This window comes from Candida oxycetoniae (assembly GCF_023343755.2).
Source record: "Candida oxycetoniae strain CBS 10844 chromosome Unknown scaffold5, whole genome shotgun sequence".
In the NCBI taxonomy this organism is placed as follows: Eukaryota; Fungi; Ascomycota; class Pichiomycetes; order Serinales; family Debaryomycetaceae; genus Lodderomyces; species Lodderomyces oxycetoniae.
The window spans coordinates 270,446-291,424 of record NW_026055366.1 but is presented as its reverse complement, the minus strand read 5'-3'; the positions used below and the strand labels follow the sequence as shown (position 1 = coordinate 291,424).

The 20,979-nt window shown below is 38.5% G+C and overlaps 7 protein-coding genes across 7 annotated transcripts; 6 read left to right on the top strand and 1 right to left on the bottom strand. All coding sequences in view use genetic code 12, as the record gives it.

Moving 5' to 3' along the window:
• Positions 1 to 31: 31 nt before the first annotated feature.
• On the top strand, positions 32 to 661 carry KGF56_000854 (uncharacterized protein; the record flags this gene model as incomplete). Its single annotated transcript, XM_049326806.1, has 1 exon — positions 32 to 661. The coding sequence occupies one exon, from the start codon at positions 32 to 34 to the stop codon at positions 659 to 661; it is 630 nt and encodes a 209-aa protein (XP_049182118.1).
• Positions 662 to 900: 239 nt separating this feature from the next.
• Positions 901 to 3,060, bottom strand: KGF56_000853 (uncharacterized protein; the record flags this gene model as incomplete). The annotated part of the gene is made up of 1 exon (XM_049326805.1): positions 901 to 3,060. One exon carries the CDS (start codon positions 3,058 to 3,060, stop codon positions 901 to 903), a length of 2,160 nt encoding a protein of 719 aa, XP_049182117.1.
• A 1,148-nt stretch (positions 3,061 to 4,208) lies between these two features.
• TCO89 (Tco89p) lies at positions 4,209 to 6,518 on the top strand (the record flags this gene model as incomplete). The annotated part of the gene is made up of 1 exon (XM_049326804.1): positions 4,209 to 6,518. The coding sequence occupies one exon, from the start codon at positions 4,209 to 4,211 to the stop codon at positions 6,516 to 6,518; it is 2,310 nt and encodes a 769-aa protein (XP_049182116.1).
• A 641-nt stretch (positions 6,519 to 7,159) lies between these two features.
• Positions 7,160 to 9,982, top strand: SEC21 (coatomer subunit gamma; the record flags this gene model as incomplete). The annotated part of the gene is made up of 1 exon (XM_049326803.1): positions 7,160 to 9,982. One exon carries the CDS (start codon positions 7,160 to 7,162, stop codon positions 9,980 to 9,982), a length of 2,823 nt encoding a protein of 940 aa, XP_049182115.1.
• A 1,300-nt stretch (positions 9,983 to 11,282) lies between these two features.
• On the top strand, positions 11,283 to 16,790 carry DUR1,2 (bifunctional urea carboxylase/allophanate hydrolase; the record flags this gene model as incomplete). The annotated part of the gene is made up of 1 exon (XM_049326802.1): positions 11,283 to 16,790. The coding sequence occupies one exon, from the start codon at positions 11,283 to 11,285 to the stop codon at positions 16,788 to 16,790; it is 5,508 nt and encodes a 1,835-aa protein (XP_049182114.1).
• A 369-nt stretch (positions 16,791 to 17,159) lies between these two features.
• HAT1 (histone acetyltransferase catalytic subunit) lies at positions 17,160 to 18,407 on the top strand (the record flags this gene model as incomplete). The annotated part of the gene is made up of 1 exon (XM_049326800.1): positions 17,160 to 18,407. One exon carries the CDS (start codon positions 17,160 to 17,162, stop codon positions 18,405 to 18,407), a length of 1,248 nt encoding a protein of 415 aa, XP_049182113.1.
• Positions 18,408 to 19,829: 1,422 nt separating this feature from the next.
• Positions 19,830 to 20,795, top strand: PIL1 (lipid-binding protein; the record flags this gene model as incomplete). Its single annotated transcript, XM_049326799.1, has 1 exon — positions 19,830 to 20,795. The coding sequence occupies one exon, from the start codon at positions 19,830 to 19,832 to the stop codon at positions 20,793 to 20,795; it is 966 nt and encodes a 321-aa protein (XP_049182112.1).
• Positions 20,796 to 20,979: the final 184 nt, after the last annotated feature.

The following is a 20,979-nucleotide window of genomic DNA, read 5'->3' as shown; positions in this document are numbered from 1 at the left end:
CCGAATAGTGCCAAATTTACATTACATAGGTATGGATTTGATTGAGAACAACTTCAAGTATTCTGCGGATAGGCTAGATAGGCCATCTGAGTACTTGATAAGAAAAGCGCGGCATAATTATGGTGAGCTTGAACGAGCTATGACTTCTCGAACAGTGTATGTTGGAAACTTGTCACATTTCACGACTGAGGAACAAATACACGAGTTGTTTACCAAGAGTGGTCCTATAGATAAGATAATTATGGGTTTGGATCGTAATAAGCTTACTCCGTGTGGGTTTTGCTTTGTTGTGTATAGAAGCCAACAAGGTTCGTTGAATGCCATGAAATATTTACAAGCGACTATTTTGGATGGTCAAAACATATCAATTGATTTGGACCCGGGCTTTAGAGAAGGAAGGCAGTTTGGAAGAGGCAAGCATGGCGGTCAAGCAGCTCAAGAGGCAGCTGCAGCGGCTGCAAATGGTGGAGGCGGAGGCGGAGGCGGCGGTTATGAAAGAAGTGGCTATGAAAGAAGCGGTTATAGAGGTAGAGGTCATAGAGGAAGAGGTTTTAGAGGGGGGTACAGAGGAAGAGGAGGACGTGGTGGCGGTGGCGGTGGGTACCGTAATGAAGCCTCGGTTTATATGCCATCTAGGGAGTCAACTTTTAATTCCACCTAGGAGACTCTCCAAGTCTGATCCGATGGTATTAGAATAAAGTGCAAATCGAATAATAGAATTAGTGGAACCTTGGGGTATAACTAATAGTAGCAACAAACTAGTCAGTGCTGCTACACTATCGAGCAGAGCGAGAAACTTTATTTATTTATTATCACAAAAGAAGAGTTATACAAAAGTAACTATTGAAGACCATATAAAAAACATGAAAATAAAAACGTTGTGCTCCTTTTTGAGACTTTTCAGGACTTTTGACAGTTGATATTACTGTCAGAATAAAAATTGAGGAAACAATTATTGTCATTGAAACATACATTATTCAATTTGCCCTTGTCAGTAGTACAGTTTGGTGTGAGTGGACTCAATCTATATTTATAGTCCATAAACTTTTGGTTAAATGCAATATCAGATGTATTCCACATTGGTTTTGCAACATAATTATGCCAAAAAGTACCATTCAATGGTGCATCCTCAGGCCATGTATGTTCCGGATCATAGAGATCCCTGGCACTATACTCAACCTCCCATTTCGGCTCCTCGCCACCATTGTTGAAGGTAATATTCAACTGAGTATAGTAATTGTATGCATTGATGATATTGAAACTTTCGTTTTCAACTTCATACCATTTGAACGAAGGGTTGAATTTTGTATAAGGAGTTACGGATTGAGCAACCCACGACATACTGAGGACATCCTCGGCCACAGCATCAGCGGCAGTTGTATTACTAGAATATAAAATCGAAAACTGATCTCTATGAGTATGACCAAAAAACATGTTTGCAACAGTATAAGGCGCGAATCTTTCAATAATTGTACCAAAGATTCTCGACTGAATGGGCAACACATCGTAGTTATTTGGTGGGATGTGTGCCATTATCCATACTCTTTGTCCCTTTTCTTCTGACTCGAGCAACTCATCAACAAGAAATTTCCAGTTTCCAAACAAGTCACCATCAGTTGTTTGGTCAATGTAGGCCCACAAGTTGTCGCCATAGTAAGCATTGGAGTTTAAAGCAATAATTTTCAACCCTCTATTAGTAACATAGGAGAACCCCGTGTAATGTTTTTTCAAATCGTTTGCATCTTTTCCCTCAAACCATTCATTGTTAATCCATAAATTGACCATATCTTCGATATTGTAGTCATATGAATTATTACGGTCAAACTTATTGGGTGCAACTTGAGCATAGGGAAACGAGTCATGATTACCTAATGCTGGCATGATTGGAATATTGTTCAAATACTTTTTCACCAATTTGAATGCAGTTACTTCGGCATCCTTGGTGATATTCGGAGTACAATGGACACCATCGTGGTCCACCATATCCCCAGTAAATAAGACCAATTCGAACTTTTTCTCGGCTTGCAACTTGGCAATTTCAATTAGGGAATTATTCATCAATAATTCTGGAGCATCTGAAAGGTAGGCTCCAAACGAAGTTGCTGGAGCATTGTTGAAATTGTAGCCACGATACTTTGGGAAATCATAGTAGTCACCTTTAATATATGTGTCGTTTTCTGTATACCTAGCATCTGGGTAAAAAGAAAAATTAAAAGTTTCAATAGTTGGGTCAAGGTTCTTATAATATGTAGTGAAGTTATAGTCCTTTCCTGGTAACTTTTTGTTGTACGATTCGGGCAAGGCACACGGTACTTCTGTACAATTCGATTCAGCTCCCAATTCGTATCGAGGCTGAATATGAAAATCGGTTACATGAATTACATTGAACCTCTCACTGTTATTCTTGTATACTGGTTGATGGTAATGCTCGGGTTTCTTTTCTGGCCACCAACTTTGAATATCAAATAGTTGTTCAATGTCAGGAGTCTTGGGTAACGAGCAAGCGCGATGATCTTTGAAGTAGCAGTAATACTCTAAATCCAAGTCACTTGAAACATTGAAATTCTTAAGAAGATGCAAGAAATCATTATCGAAAAAGTTGACACTTGTACCAGAAGTTATACCTGCATCGTAGTCATCATTGAATGCTTCAAAGTTCTGAGATTTTGTAGTGATGAAAAAATTCTCATAATAGCAGGAGTCAGCATAATAGGCATTATTGACACAATCTTTGAATAAAAGCAAAGTAACAAGATGTTCTTGTTCGGGGTACTCTTCGACTAATGACTTTGCATATCTTATCTTGTACTTACACTTGTCACATTTAGATCCGTTGGCATCTGTCAAGTTCTTCAAATGCAAATTGATAAAATCAATTTCCCTTGCTGGGAGATTGAGAAAAATATCTTGTGTAAGATCATCACTCCTTCCTTTTTGTCTCGATCTTGACCTTTTTTTCGACAAGATTTGACGTTGAAGAGAATTCAACCCTGGTATAGTATGTGAAAAAACCACACAAACTGCGCAAATCAAAACAAAATAGATATCAACACTACGCATTTTAAAAACAGCACACACACACACACACAAAAAAAAAAGACACTTACAATGTCTTGATAATCCATTCCAAGTTTGGCTTACCCTTTGATGGAATAGAAAATCTATTTATACTTTCTCTTTAGATGGGATTGAGGAAGCACATTTGCATAACATTAGGAGTTTGTAAGTTCCCTGCTACTGCTGAAGCTGCATCTCTTCTTGTTTCATTCATTAACAACTTCTACACATTTTCAATTATCAACTACTACAATTCTATCGTAAGTATCACCAAAGTTTTTGGTGGTTTTAGATTGTACAGCTTTTTTTTTTTTGCAGCAATTTAGCAGATTAAAAAAAGAACCCTTTAATTTAGACCCCCTTAACATTTTATGCATTCCACGTGGATAATGGGGGCATTTAATTCCTTTATGTGGTAAGGCACACGTTGTCATTGGAGCCGTGCCATTAAAGTAACTTGGAGCTTACTCTAGGTGCTAAGTTGGGGTTCTCTGCATGGGTGATTTGATGGGACTAGACGAATGAAACGAGTCTAGAGTCTAGTCTATACATATAAAAAATGCAGTAAATAGAGGTCACATTGTGTAATTAAAGTGTGGCTAACTGTACTGACTAGCTTGTTACGACACTATCGAGCAGAGCGAGATAGTGGAACAGTATTGACTAGCTTGTTACGACACTATCAAGAGAGCGAGAGTTAGTAGCTTGTTATGAAACTGTCAAGCAGAGCGAGATAGTGGAGCGGTACTGACTAGCTTGTTACGACACTATCTCGCTTTGCTCGATAATGGAGCAGTATTGACTAGCTTGGTATAAAACTATCGAGCAGAGCGAGAGTTAGTAGCTTGTTATGAAACTATCTCGCTTTGCTCGATAATCGAGCAGTATTCACTAGATTGTCATAAAACTATCCCACCAGCTTTTAGTCTTTTACTATCGGTGGCAACCAGGGTGCTCCACCATCTCGCTTCGCTCGATAATGTCGATTCCACTTCTCTTTTGTTCGTCACTATTTGCAAATTTTAATCACGTGACCTAACTATCACTCTTTTTCTTGTGCATCACACAAGATCTCTAATTGCATCACCAAGAGAAGTAATCATCTTACAACGATTGCATTTCTCCTAAATACCAAGAAAGTCACGTAGGAAATGTCAGGCAACAAGGCTGAAAGTGAGGGTGAACAATTATTGGATCATTCCGTGTCTCAACCAACAGAAACCGTACATGTTGAGTCCCTGCAAGGTGAAAGTGGTGGTGCAGAAATACAAAGTGAACAGGTGCAAGTGCAGCCTGCGCTCTTGGATAGGGCCAAAACACCAAGTGAACAAGTACAAGTGCAGCCTGCGCTATTGGGTGGTGCATCTCGATCAATATCGTCGTCCAACGTGTCTTCAAACTCATTGTTTACGCAAAAAAAACCACATATTCTGAGACAAAAGTCTTACAACCGATCGCCATCTCACAATAAGCTAATGAATAAATTGCCTGCATCTTCTTCCACTACCCTGATTGCAAGACCCAACCTAAATAGGTCAAAATCTACAGATGGATTGGCAAAAGGAAGGCAAGGTGGTGGCTCGGCTTTTAAGCGTAACAACAGATCATTCACTAAAGTAGCAGGTCTTTTACCACTAACAAAATCAATGTCCAATCAGTCTTTAAAGTCAAACAAGTCCACCACATCGCTTAAAGGGATGTCTCTGTTCAATATTGGGTTAAAGCCTAGTGCAAGAAAAGGGAAGGCAATCATCAACTTAGATGATGAAGACGGAGACTATGAAGATGTTGATGAGCTTCCACACAACGAGCATGACCAACAACAACAACAACAACAACAACAACAAGTTATGCCCGTTGCAGAAAGGTTTGATAGTCAAGAAACTATAACAACAAACAATCTGAATTCAACTCAAAATATTCCAAGTTTATACGAACAAATTAACCGAATCGTGCCAGACCCGACTCCAGATACATTACCACCACTGACGCCAACAAACACAACAGCAACGACGATGACGACGACGACGACGCTACCCAGTAGACCGCAATTAGAAGTATTACAAGAAACGACACCGAGTGCAGAGCATTTTAATGCCACTGCAGAAGAAGAGAGACATAGACGCCATTTAACTTCATCAACACGCAGTTCCACTGAAGATTTTTCCCAAGCGACCAATCTATATGGTGGCTCACTACTTTTATCACAATCTACAGGTTTGGTGCGTAAAATTGATCCCATGAGTACTAAAGCTGCTGTGGCATTCCCTGATGAACAAAAGAACGGCGATACAACAAGTCATTTGGAATTGGCTGGTGGGATCTCTTTTAAAGCTAATCCCATAGAGACAACCGCTTCTATTGCAAAGCCTGATACAACGAATCTCAATGTTAGCAAGAAAAACTCATATCAACCCGATCAAACAATTTTTACTAATCTCCAACGCACAACCAATCAGCACATACAAAAGAAACCTCAACTGCAAGTGCAAGTGCAAGTGCAACTGCAACTACAGCGACAACAAGTACCCAATAAAAATCGAGCGGAAGTTGCTCCGCAACCAACAAAGGCATCACAGCATTACTTACAAGATGGAGTTAATAACTACAACGAGTTTTTGCATAGTGCACCTTCATCATCCGATCTGCAGCGAGGCGTTGCTTCAAAAAACATTGAGACGCGAACGCAGCAGAAATTATGGTTACAAAGAGAAAGTTCGCTAATGGACGTGGCGAATGGTGATCCATCAAGAATGGCAAATTTCTCAAACTTATCATTGAATAACTTAATGTTTGCTCACAGTTATAACAAAAGTCATGCAAATATGGGCGATTTGCAAGCGAACGCACATTCTGCTCAAGGTCTGCGTGTATATTCATCGAATTTGGGTGGGACAACGGTAATGCCAGGTACACCGGGTGCGCTGTCAAATGTCGGTTTTAATGGCTATTCGAACCAAGGGCCTGGTACTCCCGAAGCACTGATAGGAGCCAATAACATGAACATGAATGGGCTTCTTTTAATGGTTCAGAACAACCACCAGAACTCAATTCAATCTAGAACGGAATTTGAGCGACTCAATAGAGAATATTTGAATGTGCGTAGGCACCTTAATCCTGTAGGAGAATGCTTGACTAGATTAGAAAAGTATAAGAGTAAAGAGATTAAACTCGAGAAGCGAAGCCAAAAGAAATCAGCAGACGGTAACCTTAATTCAGCAGGTGACACATTTGAAGAGTATGCATCAATCAGTATTCAAAAACGGGATGAGATTACTGCAACCATAAATAAAATGTGGCAGGATGCAATATTGTCTACCTTGTCTTCTGCTTCCAAATTAGGTTTATTACCTCAGGACAATATGAAACTGGCGAACACAAAGGTATCCTCCTTTGCTAAACAGGGCCTCGCGCCATCTACAAGACCAGTAAAACTATCTACCAACCAATCTCACATATAAATTGAAAAAACAAACAAACAAACAAACAAACAAACAAACATTTATCTACATCACATATAAATTGAAAAAAACAAACATTTATGTACATGTATTGAACTACTACTTATCCTCCTCCTATTTATCCCTGCCTTTGTTTATGTTTGCCGTTACTCTTGCAATAAACATAAACTCTACCTTTCCTTTTCACCATGTAGCAGTCCTTACAAAATATTTTCACTGATGTTCTAATTTTAAACCCTCTCAACGATTGGTAAATGGAGCACCCTGTAACCGGCGTTATGAGTCTTGGTGTAACATTGAAAATATTCCTGTTAAGCACAGGACTTACCTGTTGCCTTATTATACTAGTGAGCGGCAACATAGACTATAATACCTAGCAGCAAAACGACCTTTTGCTAAGCTCTATAACCCCTTCAAAACTACTTCTTCTTCTTCTTCTTCTTCTTCTTCTTCCTTTCAATAAAGGTGAAAAATTATTTGATAGGAGAGAACAAAAATTGGTGGAGCCACGACACTGAAAAAAAAGTTAAAAAATCAAACAAGAATTGAAAACACGTAAATCACCAACTAGGAGGTAACAGGTGATTGCTAAGTTGATTGACTGTTGTCGGTTGTTTTTGAGGTTTTGAGGTTTTGAAGCTATGTCAACTCTGTCCTATAAGAAGCAGGATGCATATGCGAGCACTTCAGGGGTGCCGGATAAAATGGCTGTTTTTCAAGAGTGTCTTCAGCAATTCAATGCTACTCCAGTGAATGCTAAGAAATGCAGACAATTGTTGGCCAAATTGTTGAGATTGATATACAATAGCGAAAGCTTCCCAGCCCAGGAGTCTACTACCTTGTTTTTCTCCATTTCTAAGTTATTTCAGCACAAGGACCAATCGTTGAGACAGTTGGTATACTTGACAATTAAGGAATTGTCATCTACTTCAGATGATATTTTGATGGTTACATCGTCAATAATGAAGGATATTCAAGGAAATGACGCTGTATATAAGCCAAACGCTATCAGGACATTGTCCAAGGTCTTGGACCCTACAACAGTCACTGCGGCAGAACGGTTATTTAAAAATGCAATCGTTGACAAAAACCCCATTGTTTCCTCAGCGGCTTTGATTTCTTCTTACAACCTATTGCCGCATGCTAAAGATGTGGTAAAGAGATTCTCAAATGAGACTTTGGAAACTATTCAATCGTATAAATCCTTCCCATCGAATCAATTCCAGTTACATGAGTACTATGGCAATTCTACTTCAAACTTACCCTCAACTTCTTACATGTATCAATACCATGCTTTGGGCTTGATCTACCAATTGAAAAATCACGATAAAATGGGCTTGATGAAGTTGATAACTTCGTTATCAGAAGGATCGTCTCTTAAAAACTCCTTATCGATAATCCAATTGATTAGATACATCAACAAAATTCTTGTTGATGACGAGGCCCTCTATACCCATTTATTCCCAGTCTTGGCTGGGTTCTTGAAACACAAATCGGACATGGTGGAATTGGAAGCTTGTAAGTGTTTGATCAACTTGCAGAACTTACTAACCGATGACCAATACATGCAAATTGTTACAACGTTGCAGAAATTGTTGGGTGTACCTAGGACCGCCACGAGGTTTGCTGCAGTCAGATTGATCAACAAGATTTCCATGAAACATCCAGAGAAAATATTGGTGATCAACTTGGAATTAGAAGGCTTAATCAACGATTCAAATAGGTCAATTTCAACTTTGGCCATAACCACTTTATTACGAACAATGGGAGCGGGCACAGTTGAAAACGTTTCTACTTCAGGTGGAGAAAGTGTTGATAGATTGATTACTAAAATGACTTCATTGATGGATGAGATTACTGAAGATTTCAAGATTGTTATTATTGAAGCAACTGAAAACCTAGCTTTGAAATTTCCTTCTAAACATAAAAAGTTGGTTTCTTTCTTGACTGATTTGCTAAGAGACGATGGCTCTTTGGAGTTGAAAACGAGTATAGTTGATGCATTATTCGACTTGATAAAATTTTTACCCAACGAGGGTGCAAAACAATTGATTTTAATGAACTTGTGTGAGTTCATCGAGGATTGTGAATTTACAGAGCTATCTGTGCGTATTTTACACTTGTTGGGTGACGAGGGACCAACTACATCCAATCCATCATACTATATTAGACACATCTTCAATAGATTGGTTTTGGAGAATTCAATCGTGAGATCTTCAGCGGTGATTTCATTGGCCAAATTTGCTGCTGTATGTGGTGGAGATATCTCCAAGAATATTGTTATATTGTTGACCAGGTGTTTAAATGATGTTGACGACGAAGTAAGAGATAGGGCTGCTATTTCATTAAGGTTCATCAACAACAAAAAGAAAAATTTACTTATTAATGATTTTAGATACGACTTGGCTGTTTTAGAGAACAAGTTGATTAATTATATGAGCGATACTGACAATTTCAGTAAGAAGTTTGATATATCAGAAGTGCCTGTAATCACAGCAGAAGAATTGAAGTCGATTGAATACAAGAGGAAATTGAATAGTTTGGAACGTGATACTAGCGAAGCTGCCGGTGCGTCGAGTTCTGCTGACCAAACCCAAAAAGAAGATGAGAATAACAAAGATACCAATGCTGCTAACCATTTATTGAAACAACAAGAATATGCACAAGAATTGTCTGCTATTCCGGAATTTGAGTCCTATGGCAAGTTGACCAAATCGTCAATTACTCCGATATTCCTTACAGATAAAGAGAATGAGATTGTTGTTAGTGTGGTTAAGCATTTTTTCCTTGATTCTCAAAAATTGGTGTTGCAGTACAACATCAACAACACTTTACCTCACATATTGTTGCAAGACATATCAGTGATTGCTCAGCCCGATAATGAAGAATACCAGGAAGACTTTATCATTCCCTTGCAGGAATTGAAACCTGATGAAGTTGGAGTCGTTTACGTTTCATTTAGTACACCCAGTCTAGATGGTGATTTGTTATCTGCTTTTGGTAACACTGTAGCATATACAAATAGAGACTTGGATGAAGAGGGACAAACAGACCCATCGGATGACGGATGGGCAGATGAATACCAAATTGATGACTTGGAATTGTTAGCTGGTGACTTTATGAATCCGCTTTACAACTCCAACTTTACTGCCATATTTGACCAATTACCTACAGACTACGAAGAATCTTCGACTGGGTATATTGCCAATGTCGATACATTAGAGAATGCGGTTACCAAGATAAAGTCGAAATTGAACATGATGGTATTGGATGGTTCCGAGTACGTTTCTAGCGATTCCAATTCACATACGTTGAAATTGTTGGGTAAGGATGTTTGGGGAGGAAAAGTGGGAGTTTCTATAAGATTGGCGAAAACTGGTGGTAAAGTTGTAGGAAAAAGCAGTGTTAAGTCAGAAACAGAAAACTTTGCAAGTGTCGTTGCAAATAGTATATATGACGCATGAAAGAAGCGGTAGATGTATTTTCTAATTGATTAATAAATATATACAGTTTTGTCAACATGCGACACTATCGAGCGAAGCGAGATAGTGGACAAGTACTTAATAGCAGCAATATCGACACTATCGAGCGAAGCGAAATAGTGGACAAGTACTTAATAGAAGCACTATCGACACTATCTCGCTCTGCTCAATAGTAGAGCAGTACTTAATAGCAGCAATATCGACACTATCGAGCAGAGCGAGATTATTTCGCGCAGCCATTAATTACTGCTCCACTATCTCGCTTCGCTCGATAGTGTCGGTAGATATATTTGCCATTCATGCATCTTCCTTTTTGAGTCGATTCATTGATTTTGCCTTTGCCGAAGTGTGCCCGCTTCGCGCCGAAAAAGCTTTGTGTATCCGAATAAGACAGGTTTCAACATCTCTTATCAACATCTATATTTTTTGCCAATCAACCAATCAAAAATCAGAAAGAAAATATCAAAAAAAAATAATCTTTAATTTGGTTTCTACATCTTTAACTAATGTAGTTGTTGAAAATAACCTATTCTCTATTGACCCACTACAAACCAAGTTAGTTGCCTAACATGTTGCCTATTCTCTATTGACCCACTATACAAACGAACCTATGTAGTTGCCACGTAGCCTATCTTCTATTGACCCACTACAAACCTATTTACTTTTCGATTTTGCATCTCATTACATAAGCCTGGATAGCACTTTTGGAATTTGGCATATACCACTTCAAATATGGTATTATACTTTGTGGTCAAACTTTATAAACCCATTACTAAATCATAGTATCCTTAGTGGTATTACTATCATAATATCCTCAGTGATATTACTATCATAGTATCCTTAGTGGTATTAATCGGGGTAGTAGAATCTAGTTAGTGCTCCTCCACTATCTCGCTCTGCTCGATAGTGTCCTATTGTCTATGCTACCAAATACGTCAAAGATCTGATGGAAATATGGGGCAGGCATTTGGTAGTGCGATGAACACTTGGTAGTTCTCTTATCGTTGGCTTTTAATTGATTTTTTTTTTTCCACCACCGTTTAGTGCAATGAGGCGGATATGTCCGTGATGATGATGATATGGATGCAATAAACGCAGTGCAAATAACGTAAATGAGGGTAATTTCAGTGAGTATGGTTTGAGATATAAATATGGAGTGAGAAAACTTAACCCTCTTCTCCTCGGTAAGAGTTGCTGAGTCCTTTTTCTTTTATTTGTTACTTGCTGGTGGTGCACCTTTATTTGTTGCTTGCTGGTGCGCTTATCATTGTTATTGTCTAGTATGACTACAATTGGTTGGACTGTTGAAGACTGGAAAAAATGGCATTTTACGTCAACCCCCAAGGGATCGTTGCAGTTATTGAAGCAGGTTCTTGCATCGCAAAGAACAGCTCCCGAGGATCCAGCTTGGATTTCTCTAGCTAGCGAGGAAAATCTACTTCATCAATGGAATTTTCTACAATCAAAGTCTCACAAGAATTCCCTCCCCTTGTATGGTGTGCCCATTGCCGTGAAGGACAATATCGACGCCAAGGGGTTTGAGACAACCGCGGCGTGCTCCTCGTATGCCTACACCCCAGAAAAAGACGCAACCACAGTTAGATTGTTAAGAGACGCAGGGGCAATAATCTTGGGGAAAACCAACTTGGATCAATTTGCAACAGGGTTGGTTGGAACGCGATCACCTTATGGAATTACTCCAAACACATTCAATAAAGAGTTTGTGTCTGGAGGATCGTCAGCAGGCTCCGCATCAGTTGTTTCGAGAGGAATTGTACCGATTGCCTTGGGTACTGATACGGCAGGGTCAGGCAGAGTTCCAGCTGCGTTGAATAACATTATTGGATTAAAGCCGACAAAGGGGGTTTTTTCATGCAGCGGGGTGGTTCCAGCTTGTAAATCACTAGACTGTGTTTCTATCTTTGCATTAAACTTGCAGGATGCTCAGCTAGTGTTTAGTATCATGGCAAAGGAAGACGGTGAAAATGACGAATATTCTAGAGCAATGCCAGTCAACCCAATCTTGAAGTTTTCTCGTAAGCCAAAAATAGCCGTGCCTACAAACTTGGTTTGGTATGGCGAACAGGAAAACCCGATATTATACAATAATGCTGTAAATATATTTGAAAAAGAGGTTAAGGTGGAACTCGTTTCATTGGATATAGGACCATTGTTGGAATTAGCAAAGTGTTTGTACGAGGGACCCTGGGTGACTGAAAGATTTATTACAGTACGAGATTTCTTAGCTTCAAATCCACCAATAAAGGATTTGGATCCTACTGTTTTACAGATTATTAAAAGTGGCGAGAACTATACAGCGGCAACGGCCTTTGAGTTTGAGTACAAAAGACAAGCAATATTGCAGAAAGTGCGTAGGATGTTGAAGGATATTGATGCAATAATAGTACCGACTGCTCCATTGAATCCAACAATTGACCAAGTTGTCAAAGAACCAATTAAAATCAACTCGTTTCAGGGCACTTATACGAATTTTGTAAACTTGGCCGATTTATCTGCATTATCTATTCCAGCTGGATTTAGAAAAGATGGACAACCTTTTGGAATAACATTGTTATCAAACAAGTTTAACGATTATGCATTACTTGACTTGGCCAGTCGCTATATGCGGCCATATGCGAAAACGGTGCCCCATTTTTACGGCGCTTTAAAGGATAAGCTAATCAACTCAACTATTCATGATGAATTATATGATAGTATCCCTCCAATTTTAGAAGAGGAACAAGTCAAGTTGGCTGTTGTTGGAGCTCATCTCCAAGGATTCCAATTACATTGGCAACTAGAAAAAGTAAATGCAAGATTCATACAATCAACCACAACTTCAAAAACTTACAAACTATATGCATTACCAAAAACAGGACCAGTTTCCAAACCAGGACTACGAAGAGTCAATCAAGGAGGAGCAAATATAGCAGTTGAGGTTTATTCTATACCAAAGGAGAATTTCGGTACTTTTATAAACTTTGTACCTGAGCCTTTGGGAATTGGATCTGCTGAGTTAATATCAGGAGAATGGGTTAAATCATTTATTTGCGAGGAGCGCGGTTATACTGCTTCTGGAACAGTAGATATTACTGAGTTTGGAGGATGGAAAAACTACCAAGACTATTTAGAAAGCGAAAGTGAAAAATTCAAAAAACCGTTTAAATCAGTATTGATAGCTAATAGAGGTGAAATTGCTGTAAGACTAATCAAGACGTTGAAAAAATTAGGTATCAAGTCTATAGCTATTTATTCAGACCCCGATAAGTATGCCAAACACACATTGATGGCAGATGTTGCCTTTCCATTGCATGGGACCACTGCAGCAGAAACATATATCGATATCGATAAAGTGATTGCAGTTGCCAAAGAATCAGAAGCCGAAGCCATTTTGCCAGGATACGGATTTTTATCGGAAAATGCCGATTTCTCAGATCGTTGTTTGCAAGAAGGTATCGTTTTTGTTGGACCATCAGGAGATACCATTAGAAAGTTGGGTTTAAAACATTCAGCTAGAGAGATTGCTAAAAATGCTGGAGTTCCTTTAGTTCCAGGTTCTGGTTTAGTTATGGATGCCAAAGAAGCTAAAGAAATTGCATCAAAGTTGGAGTATCCAATTATGGTGAAATCCACTGCCGGTGGAGGTGGTATTGGTTTGCAAAAAGTTGATTCGCAAGAAGATATTGAAAGAGTATTTGAAACTGTGAAACATCAAGGTCAATCTTATTTTGGTGACTCTGGTGTATTTTTGGAAAGGTTTGTTGAAAATGCAAGACATGTCGAAGTTCAAATGTTGGGTGATGGAAAGGGCAATGCAATCACTATTGGAGAGAGAGATTGCTCTTTGCAAAGAAGAAATCAAAAGATTATTGAAGAAACACCTGCTCCCGATCTTTCTGAAAGCACGCGGCAGAAGATGAAAAGAGCTGCAGAAAGGTTAGCATCTTTAATGAATTACAAAGGTGCTGGAACTGTTGAATACATTTATGATGCTAAAAGGGACGAATTTTATTTTTTGGAAGTCAATGCTAGATTACAAGTTGAACATCCAATTACCGAGTTGGTTTCCAATATAGATTTGGTTGAATGGATGTTGTTGATTGCTGCAGATACTCCGCCGGATTTTGATGAGACAAAAATAGAATTGAAAGGGGCATCGATGGAAGCAAGATTGTATGCTGAGAATCCAGTCAAAGACTTTATGCCATCTCCTGGACAATTAACAGAAGTCACATTCCCTAAATGGGCTAGGGTTGATACTTGGGTCGAAAAAGGTACTGTTGTGTCAGCGGAGTACGATCCAACGTTGGCCAAAATTATAGTGTATGGAAAAGATAGAAATGATGCATTAAAGAAGTTGCGTCAAGCTTTAGATGAAACCGTTGTGCACGGGTGTATAACTAATGTGGATTACCTTCGATCGATTGCTAATTCCAAAATGTTTGAAGAGGCAAAAGTAACAACTAAAGTTTTAGACTCTTTTGAGTATAAGCCACATGCGATTGAGATTTTAAGTCCTGGTGCATACACAACAGTTCAAGATTTTCCAGGAAGACGAGGGTATTGGAATATTGGTGTTCCTCCCTCTGGTTGTATCGATCAATATTCATTCAGAATTGCCAATAGAATAGTAGGTAATGACAGTGCTTCTCCAGGTCTTGAAATTACATTGAATGGACCCAAGATATTATTTCATCAAAATCGTGTTGTGGCGGTTGCTGGTGGTAGATGTCCTGTTCAAGTTAACGGTAGGGAAGTTAGCCAGTGGGAGCCAATTGAAATTAAACGCGGTGAGACATTAACAATCGGTAAGTTGACTACTGGTTGTCGAGCATATCTTGCAGTTAGAGGCGGGATCGATGTTGTTGAATATTTAGGTTCAAGATCCACTTTTGCTTTGGGTAACTTGGGTGGTTATAATGGTAGAGTTTTAAAACTTGGGGATGTTTTATTTTTAGGTCAACCTGATGTTTCGAGCTCTACCTTACCAATCCCTATTTCAGCACCAATAAAAGTTTCAAAATCAATAATACCAAATTATGATCACAAAGTATGGCAAATCGGCGTCACCTGTGGGCCCCATGGATCTCCAGATTTTTTCAAAGATGAGTCAGTTGCTGAATTTTTTTCGTCAACTTGGAAAGTTCACTACAACTCTAATAGATTTGGTGTTCGATTAATTGGTCCAAAACCAAAATGGGCTAGAGCAGATGGTGGTGAAGCTGGTTTGCATCCTTCAAACACTCATGATTATGTTTACTCGATGGGTGCTATCAATTTTACCGGGGATGAGCCAGTCATTTTAGCTTGTGATGGTCCAAGTTTGGGTGGATTTGTTTGCGAAGCCGTTGTTACTGAGAGTGAATTATGGAAAGTTGGACAAGTTAAACCGGGCGATTTAATAAAGTTTATACCAGTTTCATATGAAGCAGCAAGGAAGATGAAAAGACAACAGGACCAAGTGATTCAAAACTTGGAAGGTGATTTGTCATCATCATCATCGTCATCATTGGAAAAATATTGTTTGACCAAACCTGAAGATCCAATTCTTTACCAATTTCAAGTTTCTGAAAATGCACCAAAAGTAACATATCGACAAGCTGGTGATAGATATATTTTGGTTGAATATGGCAATAACAATCTTGACTTGAATAAGTCATATAGAATACACAAGTTGGTAGAAGCGGTGAAGGCATTTGAGCCCAAGGGGATTTATGAGTTATCACCTGGTGTTAGATCAGTATTGGTTGAATTTACTGAAGACATCACTCAAAGAGAAGCATTAGACACTTTAATTGCTTATGAAAAGGAAATAATATTTGTTAATAAGTGGCAAGTCAAGTCGCGGGTTATCAAGTTGCCAATGGCCTTTGAAGATCAAAAGACATTAAATGCCGTAAAGAGATACCAAGAAACGATTAGAAGCGATGCTCCTTGGTTGCCAAACAATGTTGATTTCATTGCCAGTATCAATGGCGTTACTAGAAACGATGTAAAAGAAATGCTATATACTGCTAGATTCTTGGTGTTGGGACTAGGTGATGTTTTCCTTGGTGCTCCTTGTGCAGTTCCCTTGGATCCAAGGCACAGGTTTTTGGGGACCAAATACAACCCATCAAGAACATTTACACCGAATGGTACAGTTGGTATTGGAGGTAATTACATGTGTATATATACTATGGAATCACCAGGTGGTTATCAATTGGTTGGACGAACGATTCCTATTTGGGATAAACTAACTATTGGAGAACATTCAAACGATGTCAATAAACCATGGCTATTGCAGCCATTTGACCAGATTGAATTTTATCCAGTCACAGAAGAGGAAGTTGATAAATATTCAGAACAAATGGATGCGGGTAAGTTCAAGGTTGAAATCATAAACACTGTATTTGACCATGGAGCATATTTACAGTGGGTTCAAGAAAATTCTGAATCTATTGAAGAGTTTCAAAATGCACAAGGAGGTGACAAATTGAAAGAGTTTAATAGGTTAATTCAGGTTTCTAATAAGGAATTGGAAAAGAATGGAACTAAGATTCAAGAAGAGAAAAAATACTCGGAGAATGCTGAAATGGTTTATTCAGAGTATTCGGGGAGATTTTGGAAGAATATTGTGAATGTGGGTGACATTGTGGAAAAGGGACAACCTTTGGTTGTTGTTGAGGCAATGAAGACGGAGATGGTCATAAATGCTACCGCAAGTGGGAAAGTTATTGAGATTTGCCATAAGAATGGTGATATGGTTGATGCTGGTGATTTAGTTGTAGTTTTGGAGGTGGAGAATTAGGAGAAGAGGAAAAAACAGAGAAAACAGTTGTGCATTAGTATTAAAAGGTAAGGTACCTCTCTTTTTGCTCTATTTTTTTTTCTTTTTGGCTTTTTTCGTCAATGTACTGTGTTTTCGTAGGGCCTCGACTAATTAACTCGTTGAGTTTATTAGCCTGGTGGTGTTGGTGACCAACGCTGTTTGAATCAACTTCAGACTCTAAATGAAAAAAAAAATCTCATACTGAAAAGAAAAAAAAATCAAATAGAGGAAGGAAAAAAAAATGGTGATAGATAAATCTTAACACGGGTTTGGTCAGGATCAATAGGTATTGATTCAACGATTGGTTAAGCAAGACGGTTAGGTAGTTATTGGGCCAAAAAAGCAAATATGGAATTAGCTGATACTAAACAGATCTCGGCAGCGACATTGCTACAACCTGAACTTTGGACATCCTCCTCCAATGAAGCGCTAAAGCTATTTGTTACGAATTCAAAACAAGCTGTGAATTTTAAGCCCATATTCACATACCCCATATTTGGAGATGCAGAAGCGATATATGGATTTAGAGGTTTAGAGATATTTCTTTGCTTTGACCATTATACGTTCAAGCCGTTTTTGAATATCAAGTATAAGGAGAAATTGGATGATCCGGAGTTGGTTGATGTCAAGGCAACAATTGACAAGTATTTACCCGAGGATACCATATATAAAGATGAAATTAAATGGGTGGACTCAATTGAAGAAGAAAAAAAGGGGTATGAAATCCCCGGAGAGAAGATTGACTCGTTTAAGCAAGATGAACTGGTGTATGAGATTTATTTATTAGATTTGAAGCTGCCTTGCGGTTTGGAATTGCACAAGAGGCTACAGATATTGGTATTGTTGTATATTGAAGCAGGTTCGTTTATAGATGCAGATGATGACTTGTGGAATGTTTATGTATTTTATGAGAGAAAAAATGGGACACAAGAGCCTTCGATTGTTGGCTTCAGCACCGCATACAAGTACTGGAAATATCCTGGGTATCAAAAATTTGATCAAGGAGAAGATGAAGTTCGAATAAAAATATCTCAATTTATCATACTACCAATGTATCAAGGTAAAGGATTAGGCCAGTTGTTCTACTCACATTTATACGACAGTTGGTTAGCCAATGATAAGATAGTTGAGATTGTTGTTGAAGATCCAAATGAAAGTTTTGATGATATGAGAGATCGAGCAGATTTGAAGAAATTAGCCCAGCTGGAATTTGAGTTTGACAAAGTGGTAGCTAAGCAAATAGATGAGGAATGGGTGCAACAAACAAGAAAAAAGTTGAAGTTTGAAAAGAGACAATTTGCAAGATTATTGGAGTTGATACTATTGTATAAGTTGAAATACACCAGGGATGTATCAAAAGCCGATGTCAGGTTATTCATAAAAAACAGATTATATAAAAAGAACAAGGAAGGATTGGAAGCATTAGACGAAGCCAATAGGAAAGATAAACTACAAACTGCATACCAAGTATTGGAAGATGATTATTATAGAATACTAGGTGACTTGAAACTTCCCTTGAAACGAAAAATTGGTCAAGAAGATGGCAATGATACAAGGTCTAAGAAAAAGTCCAAACCCGACAAAACTGGTGAATAAACGTGACACTATCGAGCAACACTATTGAGCGACACTATTGAGCGGAGCGAGATAGTGTTGTAACAATCTACTGAGTGTCGCTCCACTATCGAGCAGCGACACTATTGAGCAACACTGACTTTACCGACACTAGAGCGGAGCGAGATGGTCGAGCAGCACTGACTTTACCGACACTTTAAAGGAAGGGCTTTATAAATATGTATTATACTTATTCAATTTTCATTCTTATCGAGTAAAAACAACTCTACTTTCGAGCAGAGCGAGATAGTAGAGCAACACTCGCTAGATTGTTACAACAGTATCTAGCAAAGCGAAATGGTGTCATTAGATAGTGGAGCAACACTCGCTAGATTGTTACAACAGTATCTAGCAAAGCGAGATAGTGTCGCTCGATAGTAGAGCAACACTCAATAGCTTGTTACAACACTATCGAGCGGAGTGAAATAGTGTTGCTTGATAGTGTCGCTCGATAGTGGAGCAACACTCGCTAGATTGTTACAACAGTATCAAGCAGAGCGAAATGGTGTCATTAGATAGTAGAGCAACACTCGCTAGATTGTTACAACAGTATCTAGCAAAGCGAGATAGTGTCGCTCGATAGTGGAGCAACACTCAGTAGATTGTTACAACACTATCTCGCTCCGCTCGATAGTGTTGCTCAATAGTGTCGCTCGATAGTGTCACTCGATAGTGTCGCTCGATAGTGTTGCTCGATAGTGTTGCTCGATAGTGTTATTGTCAAGCCGCACGGTTCTCAATCCGCTCTTTATCCACTATTTCCTATTTAGGTTTGTTTTCCCAATGCGGAAAATCATCGACTAATCGAGAAGTCATCATAATAGTTACACAAACCAAAGAAAATAAAACATCTGAAAAGAAAAAATCCCATTTTTGTTCCGAGCGCGCTACCATATTCTTCCCAATTTGCAGAGGTTTTTCCATTTTCTTTTTATTTTAAGTTTGCTATCGTTGACTATCAATAGGAAAAAGGGATGAAAGAAATGAAGAAATAGAGGATAGAGGGAGTCAAAATTTTCTCCAAATCCAACTTTCTGCAATAATTTGTGCAAAATGTCAAGAAGGTGTCAATTTGGGTAAAAAAATACACACACACGGGCTAGAGTGACCGTTCCATAACCAAAACTTATTTCTATCATTTAATTTATTAATTTTAATTTCGTTGAATTGCGTTTTTGATATTTATTGTGCATCGTTTTTGTTCGGGGCTAAAATTCAAGGTTCTCTCTTTCCACTAATTCGTGATTGCTATAGGTACAAATTTTCCATTTACTTTTCAAAATTTTTCTCAATCTTTATAAAACACCTTCTTTTCCCTTTGTTTTCCCCCCCTACTCTTTTGCGTACTTTTCCCTACTCTTTTAGTACTCTTTTTTTTTTTTCAAGTTAATCAAACAAGTCAAGATGCACAGAACTTACTCTATGAGATCATCCAAGGCACCAACTGCCTCACAATTGCAAAGTCCGCCACCTCCACCTTCAACTACCAAGAATAGATTCTTTGGCTCTGGTGGTTTGTCTTCATCAATTAGAAAAGCAGCTGCAGGTGCAACTGGTCCTGAATTATCGAGAAAGTTGACTCAATTCATCAAGATGGAAAAGAATTTTATGAGATCTATTGAGGTGACTTCAAGGGAAAGAAAAGACATTGCTAGACAATTGAGTGCTTGGGGTGAGAGCAATGAAGATGATATCAGTGATGTTACTGATAAATTGGGTGTTTTAATCTATGAGATTGGTGAGTTGGAAGATCAATATATTGACAAGTATGATCAATATAGAATCACCTTGAAATCAATTAGAGATATCGAGGGCTCGGTTCAACCTTCAAGAGAAAGAAAGCAAAAAATCACTGATGAGATTGCTCATCTCAAATACAAGGACCCACAATCACCAAAAATCCCAGTCTTGGAACAAGAATTGGTTAGAGCCGAAGCTGAATCTTTAGTTGCTGAAGCTCAATTATCAAATATTACAAGAGAACAATTAAAAGCTGCTTTTAATTATCAGTTTGACGCTACCAGAGAATTGGCTGAAAAGTATGCATTGATTGCTGGCTACGGTAAGGCCTTATTAGAATTATTGGATGATTCAGCCGTGACACCAGGTGAAACAAGACCAGCATATGATGGTTACGAAGCTTCAAAACAAATCATTATTGATGCTGAGAATGCTTTAGCAAACTGGACCTTAGATTCAGCTGCTGTAAAGCCAACTTTATCATTACACCATGAATATGAAGAGGATGAAGAAGATGTTCAAGATGAAATTGATCCATCTCATGAACAAGAATTTGCTAAACACGATGAGATTCCGGACGAACAAGTTGATGGACACGCTGCTGTCAACTCAGAAGTTGCTGCTCACTAAGAAAAAACGAGAGCCATGTATTCCACCTGGGTTTGAACGCATCGTTAAGAGGATGTCTTCCCCCCCACCTTTACTTGTTGTTCTTGTTGTTCCAGTTTGTTTTAAATTAGCAAAAAAGCTATTACAAAGTACTCTTCCAATTCATACTTCATCCTTATTTTTGTCGTTTTTTTAGTCCCAAAGA